Consider the following 21,826-nt stretch of genomic DNA (forward strand, 5'->3'; position numbering starts at 1 on the left):
ACCAATCTCAAGAGGAGTTGGGATCACTGATTTTTAGCATCATACCTCCACCCCCAAATCATATGAAAGAGTCTGAAAAAAAAAAAAAAAGAGTCCTTTAGACAAAGGGTATTTCCACTATTTTCAGGCTTGAAATTCAATGATCCAGGTGTGATGATTAAAGTTAGTTTAAGAAAGCTAACATTTGATGTTCTACAGATTATTTCTTCGGTAACATACAAGAGAAAATCACTTGTTATTTTATACTTAATAACCTCTGAAATGAGGCTCCAGTTTAAATCTCAAATTGCTTATCTTTACCGAGTCATTAACATCTTGATTTTCTGTTTCCACAGCCCTGTTTGTTTTGGCTTTGGCCTTAGTCAAGATTACCATCATTAATATCAAATAAAAACATTTTAATTGCAAACACACCAAGGATTCACTGGGAAGCCTACCATGTCAGTTGTAGCAGTGGAGGTCACATGAAGTCTTTGGGAAATATTTGCTCTATTTAATGAAGAGACTTTCTATGGGCAAACTTATTCCAAACAATTTCTCAGGTTACTCAACTAAGAAAGATAAAGAGGATTTGGTTTGCAAAGACCAAATAAAATCTATCAGCAAGTAAAGTCCATGAATTGATAAAAAACATTCTGCTGCTGAGCAGCTTATAACACAAATCTTATTATAAATATATGTGCAATTATAAAGTTAAATGAGTTTACCTGCTCGGTTATGATATCTTATTTCAGTTGAGGCATGAATCTGATTTTCTAAAATATAGAGGTGTGTGTATGTGTGCATGTATATATATATATGTATATATTCTATATATATATATATTAGGAAATCACTATTGATTCTCAGAAAAAATCACAGATACATAAAAAGCATGATTAAGAGGTATACATACAATCAAGACATTTTCATTCACATGTATTCAGATTAGATAATTTGCAATGCTTGACCACATACATTTTAATTAAATGACTTCTCTAATTTGGAGTTTACTAGCTAATTACTCTCGAGAAAGAGCTTTTGAAAAAGTTGTCAAATTCAGTCCAATTATCCTACAGACCATAAATGTATCTTCTCCTTTCTCAAGGCTTCTCTTTCATGATACATAAACGATTAAGGGAGGAAGTTGGAAGCCATTGTTGTCGACTGGCTTAAAATCCTGGCTCTCTGCTCCAAAGTATCCTTTTCTCATAATAAGAAATAACAGCAGGACTTCTCTCACAGATCTTTGTAGGATTATATGAGTTAATAGGTAAAGTGTTAGGAATGGCTCATTCATCTGGCTGTTGGTCTCATTGTTATTAATACTATCCCAGCCAGAGCCTGAAAAGTTAGACAACTAAATCTGAAGGAACTGGGACTTTTAGTGGAAGAAAAGCTGCTTGATGGTAAATCTAGTCACTAATGAAACATAAAAACAGCTAACATTTAATGTTTATTTTGTGTCCCATTTTGGTTAAAGACTTCACAGTGAACCTTCACAACCCGAGGAATTATATAATGAGGAAACAGGACAAAGAGGAGCGGCAACGATTCAATCTAGTTATCAGCCCACAGACGTTCAGCAGTTTGCTGAACTCACCCTCCCACCTGCTGCTTTCACACTTTTGAGAGGGATCATATGTCCAGATCAGTTTCCTCTATGTAGCTTTCTACATTTTAAGAGTATTTTAGGAGAAACGAATTATTCATGCGCCCAGAAATTTGCGTAACTGTTACACGCAGGCAGAGGCCTTTTGAAATGCTGAAAGGGCAAGATACTGCTTCTCGCCTGCAGGGGGCGCGGTCTGTGGCGGCATCTGGGACTTGAGTGGTGGGCGTCAGGTCCAGGCTGGGGCATTGGGTAGCAAGGTTGGGCTAGGGGATGCTGGGTTCGATTTGATTTTTCACGTTTTTGAACTGGACAATAGCTGTGGAGAAAAAGAGGAAAGGAAGCAGTTAAAGGAGGAGGGGGAGGGAGTGAAAGTGCCATCTACAGAATGAGAGAGAGAAGTAGCCATTCCAAAGCAATGCCTTGCCCTCCTCCTAGGCTTTGCTTCCCACCGCGATTCTTGGTGGTCGCTTCTTCCTGAGGTTACAGGGTAAACAAACCTGGCACACGTTGTAAAACCCTCACCGTGAGGGGCTCCTGGGGCTTCAGGCCTCTCTGCGGCTTCGCTGTTTAGTCCAGCTAAGAGGTTTCATGTGTGCTGTGGTCTTTTGCCCTCAGCCAGTTAACCCTTACCTCTCTGGAGGCAACCTTCCATCAAAGACGCCTCCCCCACCTCAGGAGACAGATCGTCCCCCTTCTTTTATCTTTCTATTTGGAAAACAAACCCAAACCACAAGAGGCCTAGAGGATATTCCAGTCTTCAAGCCACCAGTCTAGTTCAAGAAAACCAGGCAGGGACCAGAGACCTTGCTTAGAGGCCAGGGCAGTCCTTGGTACACCATATGAATGCTTCCTCAGGAAGGGCGCTGCCTGTAGCGTCAAAGAGGGAAAGTAACTGGGGCAAAATTAGCTGGATTTTTTTTTGGTGTGTGTGGTTATTTCTTGTAAGGATGAGACTTTCTTGGATTGAAGGATTCAGTTGTTAATTTTGATAAAGTAAATCTCACCCAGATCTCCAGGTAAAGGGCTCTGTGTTTTTAGTTAAAGAACTTTCTTTTAGTTAAAGAAGAAACGGGATGTTGATAAAAGGGAAAAGGACGGATTCCTTCCGAATGGTCTTCACTTCTAACCACAAATGTGAGATCTACATGAGACAAAAAAATGAAAAGTTTAATTCAGGCACAGGAAAACAACCCATTTTCCTCCTTTTAAATCGACCCATAGGTCAAATAAATGGGTTTGGGTGGTGTCTAAATTAAAATGTGGTTCACCTTTATTTATGCCCTCTAAACATATTTTTTTTTCAGTTGAATCAAATTAGACCAACTTTTGTTCATATAGAAACTTATCTTTTAATATTACAATACCAGGATCCTCGCACATTTTATATACAATGTCACTCCACATTTAAAATATATTTCTTAGGTTTACATAAAAAATGGAAGTACTAATGTTATTTACAAAAATACATTCAATACCACTAACATTTAGATGCAACGTTCCCACTTTGCTTTAAACAGGAATGAACTTCTTCTGAACATGGCACAAAAGGATCACCGTAATAAAAGTAAATATATTACAAAACCAACCAAACAAAAAGTAAAACCGCTGATCTAAGCCACTCGCGGTTCCCAAGATACAAGCCCAAAGCCGAAAGGCTTTTTCATCCGAGCGTGCACAGCAGTTTCCAAAAAGTTTCTTTGTGAATATGTCTCCTTCCCTATCATAAACTCCTGGGTCTGGCTTCCTAAATATTAACGTAACGTGATCTAAAGGATTAGGCGAAGCAGGGAGGGTGGGATCTTCCTGCTCCGTGGAGAACGTCCGGACCACTGAGTTACTTCTCCACCACCTCCTCCACGCAGGGGAGTTTGTGTTCCTCCGAGGAAATGCTGTCCACGATGGAAGAGAGGCATCGAAGGCTACTCGAGGCCGATGAATCAATGCTTGTCCCTCCTGGGAGCAGAAAATACACAGACACATAAACATACTTCCCATGGAAGGAAGGCAGCTCTGCTCCCCGCGCCAGGCGCGGTCGCCGCGTTGGGAGCGCCAGCTCGCAGGGCACATCCCGGTTCCCGCTCGGCTCCGAGCATTGTTTTCTGCCCCCAGAGAGCTTCCCAGCCCCCTCCCGGGAGTTTCTCTAGTAGCCCTGTGCCCTTTTACTTTACCTTCCTTGGCAGTTATCACGAGCCCCCTGGAATGATCCGAAACACTTGGCCACTGGGAGCTGCAGGTGCGCAGGAAATCCGCACCCTCAAGCTGGAGGAAAACCGAGGCAGCAGATTAGTCAAGAAACATGGGTTCCGGGGGTGGGTTAGGGGGCCGTTGGTGGGGGTGTCTCCCCTGTTTCCTCAGGCCGGGTACGAATTTCCTGCCTCCTGCAGGCACCCCGTGTTCACGGGTCACCGGGGGTTCATTAGAGAGGCAGCGGGAGGGGAGGGCGAGGAAGGGGACCGGGAACGGAGACCGAGCAGCTGGAGGTTAAGGCCCCGAGGAAGGCACCTAATCAGCCTATCCATTCCCCGCCCGGCGGCAGCATCTGGGCTCACATTTTCTTGCTTGGGTCTGTAGCTGAAGGGGTCCACCCCTAACTCCTGCATTTTGTCCTGCTGATCCAGCCGGTGCAGCAGGTCCTGCAACCGCTCGATGTAGTTAATGGCGCTCCGCAGAATCTCCACCTTGGGCAGCCTCTGGTTGGGGTTGGCCACAGTCCGTCGCTTCAGTGCCTCGAAGGCCTCGTTGATTTTCTTGAGCCGCCGCCTCTCGCGCAGGGTGGCGGCCTTTCGCCGGTCGGTGGGGGCAGATTTTCTCTTGCAGGTCTTGCAAGCCCAGATCAGACATTGGCCGGGACAGTGGGGAGGCTGCAGGCCTGGGGGCGCCAGGACATGTTCCTCTCCGCTGCTGTCGCTCCCGGCTTCTGGGGGCATTTGGTCCTGGCAGGGCGACAGGGTACCATCACTCCCTGGATACAGAGGAGAGCCCTCTGCCACTTCTAAGGGCTGCAGGGTAACATTTTCCCCGTCCAAGTAGAAAAAATAGGAGCCAGTTTCAAAAAGGTCCATCATCATGTTCTCTTCCTTGGCCTCTGACTTGGTCTGAACAGGGTGATGGGCTCAAAAACCCAGAAGGTTCTGGGTGGTTACCCAGATGGCATTTAATTAGTGCGGTGACATAAGTCGCCCCAGCTTTATATATAGTAGCTCCTGAAACTCAATCCAACTTTTAGCTGTCATGGAGCATCAGTCTCTCAATGTGATTACAGCCAGTGCTCTCTAGAACATCTAGTTTGAAAGAAAACTGAAAAGTGTCACCTTTAGAATGATGTGACAACCTATATGCAGGACAGGTTAAAACAAAATATATGGACTCCTAAATTTAAACAAAGCATCGAACACTTCAATTTGGGACACTTTAGAGGCTAACCTGCTTACAGGACAAGTTCAAAACAACTGGGGATTAACACTGCACTGTTCCCCTCCCCCAGGCTCATCTGAATTCTAAGTATAGACCCATGATGAAAGATTTCAAAGGCAATAGCCATTGCTCCAAAATAGCTTGTTTAATATTTGCAGAGTGGTTCAGCTCTTTTCTCTCTCCTGCCTCTCAAAAAGATGCTATTCCTGTGATAAAACCATTACAGTCCTTCCAAGGTTATACATGACTTTCAGGCTTCAGCCTCCATAGCAGCAGGTAAATCTCTTTCCTCTCTTTTACTAAGGTTGTATGACAGTTTGGGAGCTGGAAGGGGTGGCTAGAGGGTGCTCAGATTCCTTCCTTGGCTATCTTTTTCTGGAGGGTGGCAACGTAAGATCCACCCGAATTCCATACCCCTCCATGGTGGACCAGTAGTACCTATAAGATGAGGGGTGGGACTGAGGATGGGGATGCAATGAATGTAATAATGTCTCTTGAGTAATAGTTTTAGTGGAAATAAGACTCATAGCTATTTAATATTCCAGGATTCAGTGTGGCACTCTAAGGTTCCTCTGTTAAGGCTCCTATTCTACAGTGTGTGCTCACGGCTTTTTTATTCTCTTTCTTGGCACCCTTTGATGCCAGATAAGTTGTTTCTTAGGATTCAGCTGAGAAAGGTAGCAGCGAAGACGCAAACCAAGGAAGAGTGTGTTTACCTGCAGCTTGCCTGTGGTTCAGTGCACATAGGTATGGTGGTTGGGGAGGTATAAGAGAAGGATGAAGTGCAAGGACCCTAAGTTCCAAAGAAGTCCCTTCAAGTCCTAGCTAAGTTAATTTCTGTTTCTGTGTGCCTAGGTAATACTAGGTTTTGATTTCTCTTAAGATAACAATGGTTGCCTTATGGAATTTTGGGGACAATTCGATTAACTGATCCCATGCCTGTGAAGCATATAACCTTACATTAGCTGCTTGATGAACATTAGTTATCATGGAAAGCATAAGGCTATGTCAAGGCTAAGACCATTTCTTATGAAGGAAGTGAAGCACAGCTGTAGCAGATAATTTTTCCTCCTATTGAAATTGTTTTATTTTGTTATACCCTTTCCTTTTCCCTTCCCTTTCCTTTCTTTCCCAGAGCTCTGGAAGACTCTTTCCAACTATAAATTGCCTTTGGGATGACAGTCACCTCTGGTTTTGGCCATTAGAGTCAGTGCCTGAAAAACCAGATGGAAACATAATATCTTCTTCTTCTACCCCAAGCAGTGATAATTATAGGCTACACTCAATATGATTTCATTTTTTAAAATGAATAGGCTGAAAACAATGTCCTTGGACTCAATGGTCAGACAATGTAGAAACTAGTTACATTTTTGAGTTAAGTCGCTTACTCCATAAGATAAATCTTCATTATTTTCTGATCAAGCCATAGACCTGAGATGTTAAGTTTTGCCATTTTGTGCTATTTTTACATTTTTGTTATTGTGCAGCTGTATATTCCTTATGAAGTATGCGAACCATTTTTCAGTTTTTAAAAAAGTAGGAACTATAGGGAATAATAAGAATCTAATACTTTTGTGCAGTTTCTCCTATTTCTGCCAGTCCCCTGGTTGCTAGTATCAGCAGTAGCGACTACAGATTGGAGGCTCCAAGAATTCATGGAATAGTCTTGAATATATTATGGAAAATTACCCTGTGCTCTTAATTTCACTCTGTGCTGCATCTTCTAACGAGAAGGCAATTTGAAAAGTCATTTTAAGCAGTAAAATTATATAGCATTATTACTAAGATTATTAAGAAAATGATATCTGAAATTCATTTATTCAACATTTTTGAGTTACTGAGTGCCAGATAGTGTCTTGGGTGCCAAGAATAAAGCAGTGAAAAATGATCCCTTTTCTTATGGAGATGGAATCTAGAAGGGTGAGTGAGATTGACTAAGCAATTTAAAAAAATGGGAGAAATAGCACTTGAATTGGGGTATCAAAGGCCTACATCACAATTACTTTGGGCCTCTGAGAACTTAGTCAACCCTAATATCTCAAATTCTCAGTTTTTCACCCATAAAGTACATAATGACAAAGATACCATATTCTCAAAGGTCATGATAAAGTTTTTAAAAATGCAAAGTCACTTCAAAAATGTTGCATACCCAAAAAGAAAAGTATTTTAATTACTGCAATTAGGTTTACAGAAAAAATGAGGTTAGAAAAATATTGCTTCTCAGAATTTTGTTGCTTGGATGATAGAAGTAACGTGTAAGGTGATAACGATTCTCAGACTCACCTCTGATTTTAAGACGTTTCGGGCAGATCTGAGACAGTTTATGCATCATGAACCTGCTAAAGAATATGGAAGTGCACTTTCTCCTTTATTTTTCCCTTATTTAAATATCACCACTGGAGAAACAATGAGTTCAAAACATAGAGAAGATTCTAGAAAGAAGAGGAAAAAGCTTTGGGGTGCCAATCAAGAGCAAACTTCCCAGACAGGGGTGGCATTTCTTTGTGTGAATTCAGCTATCACTACTGAATTGTCATTTCTTATTAAATTACAAAACCCCTTTAACAACATTCTCTACAATTCAGGCCAATAATATTAGTCTTGTTATTCACCTTGTTCAAACAGATTTTTCCCTTTTTTGTTGTTTTGAGGGCTGAGGTAGGGATGGGAAGAGAGAAAAAAGGAAATGCCAACTTGGGAAATAACCATTTTTTATTAGATTAGGTAATGGGAAAATACACAGTGATTCCAAACAACTAACTAGTGAACTCTTGGAACTCAAACTGTTTACAGAATGTGAGATGCCTGTAATTGCAATTACATTATTTCTCAGTACAACATGGGAGACACAGATCTCAACAAGTGGTCAAAACGGGTTTATCCTCCAAGCTTTAGATAGTTCAAGTGCATTTTTTAATTATGAAAAAAGTAACTAATAAGAGAATAATAAAATTAAATATCAATAAGTCACTTCAGGGGCCTAGAGTTCATAACAAAATGTGAAAGTAAGTTAGTGATAGAATTGAGAGTTTTCAAATAGTTTTCAAATTATTCTTACTTCATGCTTAGTTATTTGTAAATGTATTTTCTTCCCATCATCTCCACAAAATCTTGAATATGTCCAGCTTTTCCTCTCTGTGAAAAAGTGTAGGAGGAAAAGGATTATAGTTAGTCCAGCCAACAGTGGGTTTCCACTGTGAGCTTTTGGGAAGGTGTTGTATCTGGTGGCAAAGCAGTCTTGGATAAGTCAGAAACTAAGTTCTAGCTATTCATAATTATACATTCCAGGCTTATTTTAAAAGAGATCAAATGGCATATATAATACATACATCATAGATTTGTTGTTAGCATAAAATGGAAAAATATATGTTGAATCCATATTATGGAGTGGGCACTCAAAAATGTTAATTTCCTTGCTTCCCAATTCATACGGCTTCTGATTGAAATAGCCAAAGGGAATTAATTGAAGTATGCAGATCTGTTAAGACAGATGTTTAGGATAAATTTAGGGATTTATTTGTGTTAATTGTGTTACAGAAGTGAAAATATTAACACTAGTATTAGTTGCTCAGTTGTCTCCAACTCTTGGTGACCCCATGGACTGTAGCCAGCCAGGCTCCTCCGTCCATGGGGTTCTCCAGGCAAGAATACTGGAGTGGGTTGCTGTTTCCTTCACCAGGGAATCTTCTTGACCCAGGGATCCAACCCAGGTCTCCTGTATTGCTGGCAGATACTGTACCGTCTGAGCCACCAGGGAATATTAGCACTAGGGACTCCAGTAATTGTTTCGTGTGTTTATGCCCTCAGCAAATTTCTGTTTACTCTAATTAAAAAAAAATTACACAAGTGACTAGGAAATTGGAGGAAGAGAATGTGGTTTCTTATGAGTGTGTAACAATGAACAATCTGTCACGAATGGATGGAATGGTCTGGGAAGTTCCTAAGATGTTGGGTTGGGATTTCTAGGGAGCAGATTTGAAGATTTTTAACAGACCTGACAATTAGGGTAGTGGTGACCATAGGAGGAAGTTCAGGGAAGAAGTAGACACAGCATCAGTCAGGAACTGATGAAGAGGTTTTCGTGGGCTATACCTAGGGACTTTGGCTAGATTGTTGCATTTGTTGCTCAGTGACTAAACCCTGTCAGACTCGTGGCGACCCCCTGGCCTATGACACACCAGGCTCCCCTGTCTGTCACCGTCTCCCCTAGTTTGCTCAAACTCATGTCCGTTGAGTCAGTGAAACCGGGTTCAAAAAAGCAGATTCTGTCATAGCTGAAAAAGCAGAACTGAGGGCCAGATAGAAAATAGTTATACTTTTTCAGCAGCGGAAAGAAAGAGGAGGAAAGGGAATAAAAGAAAGAGGGGCTGGAGGAGGAGGAGCAGGAGAGGAAGAAAATGAACGGCATGAAGTCCAGCCTGTGGGGAGAAGAAGGGTCAGCTAGCAAGGCCAGGGAGTGGCCCTAAAGAATAGAAGGTGAAGGAAGGGCCGCTGACTGAAAGGGAAAATTCAGAAGAGGCAGATTAATGCTCTCAATTTGTGGCTGCTAAATGAGTAACATGAGCCCGGGCACCTGTAATTTACCTAATCTTCAGACAGTTTGTGCCCAGAGATTCCCAAACACCATGGTAAATATAGCTTGCGTTTAGACTGACAGAATGTTCGAGTTACTGCTGAGGACAAGGGGGAGGGGCCCAACCACGCAGAGGAGAAGGGAAGCTTTTTTTTTTTTAATTCAATAAGGATTTTATTTGTAGTTATAAACATTTTTTTTTTTTTAATTGGAGGAAAATTGCTTTACAGTGTGTTGGTTTCTGCTGTACAACAATGTGAATTAGCTGTATGGACATTCCCTCTCTGGTCAGCCTCTCTCCCTGTCCCTATCTCACTCATCTAAGTCATCACAGAGCACCAGGCTGGGCTCCCTGTGTTACAGACAACTTCTCAGAGCTGACTGCTCCACACATGACAGTGTGTCTGTGTTGACGCCACTTTTCTCCATTTGTCCCAGAGGCAAATCCCCTGCAACCTCCAGATAGCGGCAGTGAGAAGCTGGGCAGAGAAAAGCTGGGCTGGGCAGCGGCCTTTTTCAAGCAGCTCTGAAGAAGTGTGTCTAAGACAAGCAGAGACGAACCAGAGAGGCTGCTCTTCAGATGTTTCAAGAAATTTATTTTTTTACTCTTTGCTCTCAACCCCCATATAACCTGTGTTCAGTTCATGCGCTAGATACAGAGGGCTACTGAAGGAAGCTGCAGCTCATTTATTTTCTAGGCACAACATCTAGGGAAAGAGACAATAAATAGGAGTGTTTCTCCTCTACCCCAGAAACACTCATTCCTTGGTGCTTAGAAAATGAAATTCCCTTTAAAATTCTGCGCACTCCCTGTCTTCACTCAGATTGAGGGATTTTAGAGCATCATTTGTGAAACATTACAATGTTTCTAGGTTAAGTGTTCCTACCCTGTGGGTTGCCAACTGGGGAAGGTTTGCTTAGGACAAGTACACTGAAGGTCCTGCTTTCGGGACTAAGCTTGGGAAATCCCCAGGCAAATCAGAACAAGCTGTAAGCATCTATCCAGGATAGATGGGTAGAATCTATTCATAGATATGAGCAATGGACAGAGTACAGGATGTATAGGCTTTTTTCTTTAAAGAGAATTACAGTGATTACAAGTATGGGATTTGATGTTAGACATAAGTTCTAGACTCAGCTCTGCCACTTGCTAATATCTGACCTTGGGCAAGTAATTTTAACTTAAGTCTCAGCTAGTCCATAAGATGGAAATAATATTACCTTATAAAGTGGTTTTAATGATTAAAACAATGTTAATAAGCACCTAATATACAGTATCCAGCACACAGGAAACAATACAAACTGGTATTATTTCAATTGATAGAAGAAAAGAAAAATCACCCATCTACCTCTTGCCTCAATAAATCATACTTTGGTTTTTTTGTCCTACATATGACCAAAAATTTTATATTATGTAATATTATATAATGTAAATTTTATATTAAATAATTTTAAGAATATAAATATAGTATCATGTATTTATGGTCTTTTTCACTTAAACATAATATTTATGTAATCATAAACTTTATTCATGATGCTCCATAATAACTGTTTAAAATGTCTAAGATATATGGAATGGCCTTTCAATGTTGTTTACATCTTTTAAAAACTAAATGATTGTGATCTTCAGATGATCCAAATTATAGTAGGGTCTGGTGTTACCAGCTTGCTAAGCTAAACAGATGTCTCTAGTATAGAATGGTTAGCCAAGTATTTTGTTACTGCCCTCCAACTGGCTGGTTATGACATATTGTCCAAAATAGTTGGTGCTTTAAAGCCTATGTCAGAGCCTACTGTGACAAATAGTCACCACTGTACAAACACATTTATCCCATAAAGTTTCTCTACCGGTTTGGAAAAAAACAGTTGTTTAATCAGACGTACACACACATTTCACACTTTTTCAGAACTTCAGACATTTCACCTTGAGATAAATACATGTTAGCTTTTAGGATGGTAAGTGGCAGAAGCATGCCAAAAGTGAGAAAATGTTTAAATTGTATATATCCTGGTGCTTTTTAAGTACAGGAATTATTTCAGTGTGTTGCTAGTCACATAAAAATTAATCATGTTAAGTTTTGTCTTCTCTAATTTCAAGATCTGGGCTAGGTGTTGTGATTGGAAAAGCCATGCTATATAATTTCACAATGTAAGCACAATCTTTTTATTAAGTATTTTTTTTTTCTGTTTAAGTATAAACTATATGAGATTAAAAGCTGTTTGACACTGTAAGATTCCAGGATTTGTACTTTTAGAGTATAGCATAAAGAGTAGCTATATTAATTTATTTTGTAAAGTTGTAGCCATTAGTCAATTTTGAAAAAAAAAAAAAGTGGCAATTCCTGTGTTGAAGTACTTTAGATAAATGATTTCATTATATATCACAATGTTTTGGGCTTCCCAGATAGCTCGGTTGGTAAAGAATCCACCTGCAATTCAGGAGACCCCAGTTTGATTCCTGGGTTGGAAATATGCCCTGGAGAAGGGATAGGCTACCCACTCCAGTATTCTTGGGCTTCACTTGTGTGGCTCAGCTGGTAAAGAATCCGCCTGCAATGCGGGAGACCTGAGTTCGATCCCTGGATTGGGAAAATTCCCTGGAGAAGGGAAAGGCTACCCACTCCAGTATTCTGGCCTGGAGAATTCCATGGACTGTATGTATAGTCCATGAGGTCACAAAGAGTCAGAGACAACCGAGTGACTTTCACTTCATTTCACAATGTTTTGCCAATATGATTTATCTCCATTTTAAAAAGGGAATAAAACAATGAGAAATTAATCTACTCTCCCCAAATCACACGCTTATTAACTAAATTCTGGCTCTTAGAGCATCTCTTACAGCTCATAAATTGATTTACATAATCAAAAAGAAGTCCTTATTCTGAGTCTCCTTACAGTGCCCAATAGAAGAGTAGTCTGCAATGGAAAAGTCTTAAGGGCAAGTTAACTTAGGGGACCTTTCAGTGTTTATCTGGCCACGCGTAGGATAACTTCCGTTTTTCTAGTGACCAAAAGAGGTACTGTTGATAGCTGTTGGCTGAGATTTGGACCTGTGTTGACCCATTGGGAAATAATGATGCAATGGTATTTTCCATGTACAGTGCCATCCTGTCCCAGAGGTCATGAAATTGCTTCTCAAATTCAAATGCTTGAAACCCATGGTCTATTGTTACTTTAAAATACACAGTAAGAAGGAAAGAGAAAGACAGTGTAGTTTAGCACACTTACGACAGGGTAAAGGTGGAGTGGAGAGACCTTACTATCCAAGTCTTGAGTTACACAATGCGTATGTGCGTGTATGCGAAGTCGCTTCAGTCATGTCTGATTCCTTGCAACCCCACCAGACTCCTCTGTCCATGGGATTTCCCAGGCAATAATACTGGAGTGGGTTGCCATGCCCTCCTCCAGGGGATCTGCTCCACCTGGAGATTGAACCCACATCTCTTCCGTCTGCATTGGCAGGTGGGTTCTTGACCACTAGCGACCTGGGAAGCCTACACAATGCATTTATGTCCTGTATTTCTTCCTTCCTCTTCAGTCTGCCCAGGAGACCAGTACAAGGACCAGAACTGAGGATGAGCAAGGAATCTCACCAGACAGAAGGTGTCTGAATAAATACACGGATGCTCTGTATACCTAGTCAAAACTACAGCTCACCTATAGGGAGCTGTATCTACTATATCTACGGGGTGGCTAGCAGATTATGTGGACCAAACTGGACTTCACCAATAAGTAGTCATTTTAAGACTTCTTGAAATGGGGTTTCTCAGGTATATTTGGTTGTTTGATGCTTAATTGGCCCTCCAGCCCTTTCTGTGTTGACAAGCATAGGGTGAACTCACTTTGTCTGTAACCCGTTTTCCCAATCATTTGCTTTTATATATAGTTTCATCTACTCTCTTATACTCTATAGTAGGATTGAATATTCTTAAGTAACAGCAAGTATATATTATAGCTCCTTTCAGAATAGTTCTTTACATGTTTTCAAATATTAATAGAATTGCTGTTGCTTGATATTTTCTAGTATCTTGCCTAATTTCTTTGAATTCTTTAACATAAATCTCTCTTTATAAAAGTTTCATAATCTCTAATTTCTATTTGCCATTTACCATCTCTTGTTTTTTGCTTCTTTTTGAAAGTTGTTAAAAAAAAATAGTTTGGGCTTGAAAGGTTCTTTAAAAAAAAAAAATGGTGGGTATGTTTTGTTCCAAGAATTACCACATCAGCTGAGTGTAGAATTTCTTTCTAAATTTGTTTTCAAGAAAACAGACGATCATATGCTTTTGGAGCTCAACAAGGTAAGGTGCCTACATAGCCCTTAAGAAAGCATTCTTTTTCTCAAAACACAGACTAATGTGAATTGTGACAAGCATGACTCTTATGATGGATATTTGGTGAAGTATGATTTTCTTTTCATACAAACCAGGTCTCTATTAACATGGTTTCCTCAAGTCCACTTCTCACTTTCAAATCCTCTAGGAATTGACACCAACTGCCCATTTTGACACTCGCTCATTAATTTCCTTTCAATAGGACGATTCTCTCAGCTGTTGTGGCAATTTACGGTTTTACAGACTTTTCTGGTACGGCTCTTTGTTGACTATCCTTTCTGTGTTCAGGAGACGGTACACCACCAGAGGCCTGCAAGTGTGTCACAGAGTCATTAGTGTAGTTTACCATTTGTTTCATTTCCACTCTCCCCGAGGGAGACTTCAGCGGAGCCCTTAAAAAGTCAAAAGAACAGAATCAATTAGTTCTCTCCAGCAAGACTGAATGGGCTTGATATCAGGTAGATCCATGCCAGTGCTTTCTTCCCTAACTTGCACTGTTCCACACACCCAACCTGACTGGGTCCAGTAGATCTCTAGTTCACAGATTTTTTTTTCCCCAGTTGGGAGGTGTGTGTGCACACATTGTGTGAGGGAGGTCACTTCCCTGCCATGACTGGAAGCACTCACAGAACCCAGGGGACAGAGAATGACTTTTGTAGCCCCTTGTGAAATATGAACGACCTTGCTCATTTCTATTCGTGATTGGGAAACCCCCAGAACTTTGAGGATTAAAGAACATAAAAATGAATAACAGAAGGAATGGCTGTAGAAGAGTACAGTATTTGTTTTGCAATAAAATGAAGTGGGACTGACTGTATGACTTTTCCGTGGCGCAGGTTCTTTTTCTGTGTGTCCAGTTTTGTTTTGGGTTAGTGAGAAACAGCACGTCACCAACAAAGAATGCAGGAACCGCGGGCTACGTTACACTTTACCAATCTGTTGTGCTGTTCCTGGAAATGTTTGTATTTGATGTTTTCCAGAAGGTAGCAAATTTGTGTGTGTGTGGCTGCTATGCTTAAAGATAAGTGTAATGTGATATTTGACTGTTTTATTTTACCTTTGTATTCAAATCAGTGAACATGGTTTAATCCTTCAGAATTTGTTTCATCTTACGATATAATAAAACTAAGAACATATGCCGCTTTAACTAAGTAATTTCAAGCTATTCATTCGTTAATGTTCCCTACATGATTCTACAACAGCTAGACTTCTTATGTTTCAAACTTTATTTTTACTTCTTGGAGTGTTTGGTATTTTATATAGCTTTCTAAAGCTCCCATAGCAGAATTTTTTCTTTAATCTTATTCATTTCAATTCACTAAAAAGCTTTTTTTCTGACTTTGAAGAAAATCCCAGTCTTCTCTATGGAATAAGTTATCTTTTGAAGATTAAAGTGATGATTAAAATCAGCTTTAGGACATATGATAATACTATAATACTATTTTTGGCAGTGGTGTGTTACTTAAAATGTTTTATAAATGCATTATCTTAGCAATAACTTCAACCACAGGAAAAAATGAAGCACGATCTTATAAGATTAGTGTGAGATTTCCTGAGGGTGCAGTAATTTAGCTCTACTTTCAGAAGTGGGCAGCAAGACTTTTCTGGGGCTCTGGGGTTTTTAATAGTCTATCTAGAATAAAGACAAATAATGGAGCCAGAGGAGAGGAGAGGGGGAGAGGAAGGAGAGAGGAGAGAGGGAAAGGAAAAGCTAGAAGGGGAAATGTAGGGTTATAAAATCATTCTGAGTTCAGAATTGACCACTTGGCTTCTATCAGAATCTACTCTTTTTATAAAACAACTCACAACGTTTTGAAAATCAAAGGCGTTAGCCTAAATCACGTCTTTTTAATAGTATGCTTCCTTGGTAGTAGAATCTGGTGAAAAAGCACAGAATCACAGGAAGCTTGGGAGCACTTGATTTTGTCTAGTATGTTCCTATTTCAAAGTTTATGACTGTAAGAAAATACTCACAAGGGATTATTTATGGAGTGTGGATCATCAGGCGATTTCTATTTTTCTCAACTGCCTCTTTTCCTATGTCTCATATTGATTACAGCATTTGCTCCTGTGGTTATTCATAACCAAGCTCTTATCACATTGCCCTCTAGTGCTTATTTGCTCATGTAGTCCACCCTGGAGAGCAGGAACTATGTAATCACCAGTGCTTAGAAGACTACTTGGTGGAAAGCAGGGACTGTGTAAGATCTGCTGAGTGAGAACTGTCAAAACCCTCATCGTCTTCCCTGAGATGAAGTAGCATCTTTCCTTATCAGATACTTATTCTTTTATTTCTATTTCTGTTTGTGATTTGGTGCTTTGCCCAAAACACTGTGCATCCAGATCAGTGAACGATACAATGCTCATCTTATTTTAGTAGAACTTCCTGGAAACTTTATGGGATAATAGGCACTCTGCTTAAAAAAAAAAAAAAATTATATAGCAAGCTTTATTTTTGGAGCTGAAATTGCTAAGCCTTGGATACTAAATCTAAGTAATTAATTGCTTAGTCTGGCTGTCACAACACAATTAGAGTACATCAATTTGTGTTCAGGCACTCGTGCTATGTTGGTGGGTTGCTTGTTCCTAGTCACCCAGCTCCTGAGTACCTGGTCATCCTCGTAGTTCCTGGCTTCCATGTCATGAGAGTCTGCCAGCTGACCCTGAGAGTGAAGGCCTTGGGACATATGGTATCTTAGTGTGGCCATTCTTCTGGACACTCTCCAGTTGCCACCATTTCACTTCCTGAACTTTACTTGTTCAGAGTTGACTGGGTTCCTGAGGTAGAATAGTACAGAACCCAGCACTGGAACCAGTAATCCTTAACCCCCCTCTTTGTATCCTTCAACTTCCTTCTTAATAAAGTCTTAGCTTTATAATAATAAAAATATTCTAATTTACCTTGAAATAACTTAATTTTGCACAACATTTTTTAGTCTAATATTAATACTTATTTTTAAAAAGTGGTATCTTAAATGTTTCATATCATGTAACCCATGTAAGGTGGCTCAAGACAGTAAAGAATCTGCCTGCAATTCAGGAGATCTGAGTTTGATCCCTGGGTCAGGAAGATCCTCTGGATAAAGGAATGGCAATCCACTCCCATATTCTTGCCTGCAGAATTCCATGGACAGAGGAGCCTGGAGTTGGACGCGACTGACTAACACTTTGACTTTCACTTTCTTTTCAATACATTTATGACAACTTTGAAATGATCACAGTAGTCTGTCTAAGGTGCTGTTGAAATAATCAGGCCTCAATAAACTTCTTAGAACAGAACATGTAATAGTGGAACACTTAGTAGAGCAGACCTCTCCTTTCATGTGACTTAATTAAGATCTTTTGATGAACTCACTTATTAAATATTTTTTTTGTAAATTACATGTAATTCAGGCCTAAACTCTGAGAGTGAAATGGTCGTACTTCTAGCCAATGCCATTAACTCCCCAATTGTCTTATTAAATAGCTTCATGAAAACATATTTATTTATGGTTGAGCTGGGTCTTCATTTTTGCTCGTGGGCTTTCTCTAGTTGCTGTAACTGGGCGGTTACTCTGTTCTGGTTCCCAGACTTCTCACTGCAGTGGCTTCTCTTGTTGCAGAGCACAGGCTCTAGAGCATTTGGGCTTCAATAGTGGTGGCTTGTCGGCTCTAGCACGGGGCTCAGTAGCTGCAGGGCACAGGCATAGTTGCTGTGAGGCGTGTGGAATCTTCCCAGTCCAGGGATCAAACCCGCGTTTCCTCCATTGGCAGGCAGGTTCTCTACCACTGAGCCATCAGGGAAGCCCTAAAGTTCACCGTTTTAAAATGTGTCGGTCAGCGGTTTATAGTATTTTCACAAAGTTGTACAATCGTCACCACTATTTCCATCATCCCAAGAAGAACCCTTGTACCCATTAGCAGTCACATCCCATTTCCCACTCCGTTCCTGGCAACCACTAATGAACTTTCTACGGATATGCCTATTTTGGATATTTAGTTTAAGTGGAATCATTGCAATATGTCTGGCTTCTTTAGAAACCATGGGTGAAATGGCACTTCACTTACCTTCTCTGAACAAGGTTTTAAGATTTTCACGTCCTCCAGGCAGCATGCAGCCTGAACAATAAGATGCCTGCCTGAGTTGTTTTCCAGGAACTTGGAGTCAGCTGCACGTAGTTAAGGCTGAGCCAAGAGTCAGCTGTGTCTAGTTCGAGCTGCGCGCCTTAGGGCTAGAAAGGACCCCTGACCGCTGGTCTGGGCATGCGTAGGCATGCGCACTTGTGACCTTTAAAATGTGCAGAGGCCTGAAGCTTAGTTATGCCAGTGCTGTACAAAGATTGTCTTGGCTTCTCCGAGATGATTTGACACCTATTTGCCCATCTCCTTGCTTTGCTGCAAACCTCAGCATCTCACCGTTTTGGCTTGCTGCGAGTTGGGTAAAACAAACCGGTAAGTAACACCTTCACTTAGTGTAAAGTTTTCAAGGTTGATGTTTGAATAAGTACTCCATTCCTTTTTGTGGCTGAATAATATTCCATTGTATGTATGTACCACATTTATTTATCTGTTTTTTTTTTTTTTTTTTGCTATTATGAATAATGTTGCAGTAGAAACTTAAATGTGTGATTGTTTGTGTGGAGCCACATTTAGTTTGTTTGAACTGGTACCATAAGAAAGCCTCCAGGATGTGGTTAGTTGATAAATCTTTTAAGTCTCTGTGGTTCCTCCGCTACAGCTTTATATCTTTTCCAGATTTTTTAAAGAATTGATTCATTGGTCCTGTATGGTTTTCCAAACTCTGAATTTTGTTGATTGCATTTTTGGGCATAATTTAACATGTTTTTCTAATGTCTATAATTTCATCAATTGGTAGCTGGATGTAGATGCTTGATTGGATTCAGACTCGATGGGAGGAGAGAGGGCTGGCAAGATCACATTGTACTTTTTTTTTTATTCTACAAACGTGTCTCTCTCACTTTTTTTTTTTTTTTACTATTAGCAGCCATTCATGATATTTGCCTAGATACATTACGGAATGAGAGGTTGTGATGGTCTGTTATTTATTTATTAGCTAGAATATGGTATAAAGAAAAAAAATCTGCCCTCAAATATTTTGTTTTAAAAGTGATTTTTATTTTACTTTCTGATATTTCGTTATTAGTGTAAAGAAATGCAACAGATTTCTCTGTGTTAATCTTATATCCTGCTACTTTGCTGTATTTATCACTTCTAGTAGTTTTTGCGTGAAGTCTTACAGAGTTTCCTATTTAAAGTATTGTGTTATCTGCATATAATGACAATTTTACATCTTCCCTTTCAATTTGGATACCTCTTATTTCTGGCATCACTGACTCCATGGACATGAGTTTGAGTAAACTCCAGAAATTGGTGATGGACAGGGAGGCCTGGTGTGCTGCGATTTATGGGGTCGCAAAGAGTTGGACACGACTGAGCGACTGAACTGAATTGAGCTATTTCCTCTTGGATACCTTTTATTTTGTTTCAGGGACATACTTGTTAGAATTCTTATAAATTTTGGAGAAAATGTAAATGTTTCGCATTTGGTTAATATGACCCACTTGGCATTAAAAGTTGGTGTTTATCCTGAAAAGGTGAAATTGTTTATGATTTTTTAAAGAAAATTAAGACCAAAGGAAATAAGGCATGGAACATACTAAGATTTATTCACTCCAACATCCATCTTGGTTTATCACGAGGGGGTTAAATTTGACATGATTGCATTTTTTCCCCCCCTGGCAGCCAATTTCCCTGCATCATTTCTGAATAGCAACATATCTTTTCTTCCTTGGTGGGCGATACTTTCTGATATATTAAAATCTTATGTGGCCTGTATTTGAAAACTTGTCTGTTTTATTAGGTATTGCTTCTTATATTAGTTACACACTTCAACTTTATTTTTATAATAAAATATTTTAACATATGAAAGGAAAGTTTTCTCATCACTCGTAATCACATAAAAGTTTCTCATTTATTTTTCCAGATGTTTTCATAATGTGAACTTAAGATGTTTTCATAAATATAAAATAATCTAACACTATTAAAGATTTTTAAGTTACCATGTTAAACTTATGAAGTAATTTGAAAATAACCTTGTTTTTTATAATAGGCTTCCCTTACTGAAAAATCTGATCATGTCTTAGGTTTCTCTGTTCTATAGTTTTCTTCAGAAGTACCCTCTGAGGTTAGCCTCTTGGTACTTTATATTTTGGGTGTTATCAGTAAACTAATTTTTCCCATTATTTCTTATCATTCATTAATTGGTTATCATTTTGGAATATTTATTTTGTGGTCACTTGTATTCGAGAACCTTTATTAAAGCCTTTCAGTCTGCTTATTTGTATTTCCTAGGTATGCAATATTTTTGAATCAAATAATGACAATTTTGACTTGTTATTTTTATTTTTCTTATTGCTTTGGTTAGATAAGCAGGATGTATTTTTGGTACCTGATTTTGATAAAATCTTTGTCTCTCAAATCTTTAGTGCCTTAGTTATTTAAAGCCTGTATGTATTTTTCATGCAATTCCCATTTATTTAGTACTGTTAAGCCACACTAAGGAGTGATCTAGAAATACATGTGTTTGTGTATCTCTGTCTATCTGTCTTCAGAAAGTGAGGGGTTATTGAAGCCAGCCTGAGTCTGTCTACTTTGTGTCTGCCCCCGAGGAAGGGCGATGCTTCTAAGCCTGGCTGGCCAGTAGGACCCTGACTCCTCGTGACCCGCTTCCCTTCCTCCAGCTTTCCTGGATCTGAGCGGTGCCAGCTCCTGGCTTCTCTTCAGCCTTGCCCCACCTGCCCGCTGTGATGCGATGCCTCCTCCTGGCCCACCCGCGTGTGTCCTGCCTGCCGGACTCACCACCTGCTGTTGCTTACTGTCCTCTCTGGCCCTGGTGGCTGCCTCTGTGTGTGTACAGATTGGCAGCCGAGGCCAGACCCGCCTCTACATCTCAGCACCTGTCTCACCTCGTGGGATATTTGGTTCCAAGTTTCTTTTGAAACTGTGCCTCCCTGCTTTTATAGTCTAATTAGTTTTGATGGAGTCTTTGAGGGGGGGGAAAAAAAACATGTTAAACCCCTACCTTTCTCCTTATGGAGTAAATATAATGTAATTAAAAAAATGTTTTGAGTACTTTGGCTGTAATATTTCAGTGGCTGTTGAAATATGTCGAATTTCTATAAGTGATCCCCAAGTTTTATGTTTTGAAGGCTTACATGCTTTTAGGAAGTGAGATGTGTGTTGGTATGCACACAATATAAGGATATTGGCCATTAACTCTGTTTACAAACTGCTGTGTACGGGGAAATCATGTTTGCTGAAGTGTCTATAAGACAAAAAGTACTATTGAACTAGTTTTTAGTATGTCGTCCGATTGTACAGAATTCCTTTTTGTACTTTCAGTTGTTCAAAGGATTTTTGTCTGCATACTGTTAAGATCTTAGTTTCATTCTGGGTAACTGGTGATCCTGAATAAATGACAAATTACTGTCTGCTCAGTGTCCCTGCTCCCCTACTTTCATTTATCTTTGACCCAGTAGTGCTTGTTTGCTCCTTGAGAAGATATTTTAGCAAGTGGAGATTGGTAAGAAAATACACTGCTGCGTAGGCCACATTATTTTACTTCTTCTAAGGGAAACTTTCCAATTGCACGTATTAGTTCAGGTACATCTCATGCAGAAGATGATGTTATACAAAATGCAATGAGGTTCAAATTGTGAGAAAAAGTTTGTCAGCTGCTTGTGAATAAGGACTATCTAGTAAGAGGGGGAACGTGAGTGGAGGATAAGATCTGTTGAGAATACCGGAGCTAAAGCAGGGTATTGATAACGTGTAGGGTGTGTTAAGGCAGGAAGTATCATAGTTTGGCTTAGGTCTGGAAAATTGGAGTAAGACTGGGAAAAACACTTTCTGAGT

The 21,826-nt window shown here is 39.9% G+C and overlaps 1 protein-coding gene and 1 long non-coding RNA gene across 3 annotated transcripts; one reads left to right on the forward strand and one right to left on the reverse strand.

Annotated features, from left to right (window-relative positions):
* Positions 1 to 2,918: 2,918 nt before the first annotated feature.
* On the reverse strand, positions 2,919 to 4,765 carry MYF6 (myogenic factor 6). Its single transcript, XM_027543273.1, has 3 exons — positions 4,144 to 4,765; positions 3,763 to 3,853; positions 2,919 to 3,547 (listed from the first exon to the last, which is right to left on the reverse strand). Exons 1-3 carry the CDS (start codon positions 4,660 to 4,662, stop codon positions 3,429 to 3,431), a joined length of 729 nt encoding a protein of 242 aa, XP_027399074.1. The 5' UTR covers positions 4,663 to 4,765; the 3' UTR covers positions 2,919 to 3,428.
* A 370-nt stretch (positions 4,766 to 5,135) lies between these two features.
* Positions 5,136 to 21,404, forward strand: LOC113893330. 2 transcript variants are annotated; one of them, XR_003511288.1, is made up of 3 exons: positions 5,136 to 5,284; positions 13,120 to 13,351; positions 20,653 to 21,404. It is a non-coding gene; the product is annotated as an uncharacterized LOC113893330 (long non-coding RNA). The 2 variants fall into 2 exon arrangements; XR_003511287.1 differs by lacking the exon at positions 20,653 to 21,404 and having other exon boundaries at positions 13,120 to 15,059.
* Positions 21,405 to 21,826: the final 422 nt, after the last annotated feature.

Source organism: Bos indicus x Bos taurus, chromosome 5 (genome assembly GCF_003369695.1).
Source record: "Bos indicus x Bos taurus breed Angus x Brahman F1 hybrid chromosome 5, Bos_hybrid_MaternalHap_v2.0, whole genome shotgun sequence".
NCBI lineage: Eukaryota > Metazoa > Chordata > Mammalia > Artiodactyla > Bovidae > Bos > Bos indicus x Bos taurus.

What these genes read in the sequence shown, in the direction of transcription:
- MYF6 (XM_027543273.1), bottom strand. Translation starts at nt 4,662, where the DNA reads ATGATGATGGACCTTTTTGAAACTGGCTCCTATTTTTTCTACTTGGAC. An exon ending in ACAGACCCAAGCAAGAAAAT is followed by an intron (nt 3,854 to 4,143) that starts GTGAGCCCAGAT and finishes GTTTTCCTCCAG; the next exon opens with CTTGAGGGTGCGGATTTCCT. An exon ending in CGTGATAACTGCCAAGGAAG is followed by an intron (nt 3,548 to 3,762) that starts GTAAAGTAAAAG and finishes TTCTGCTCCCAG; the next exon opens with GAGGGACAAGCATTGATTCA.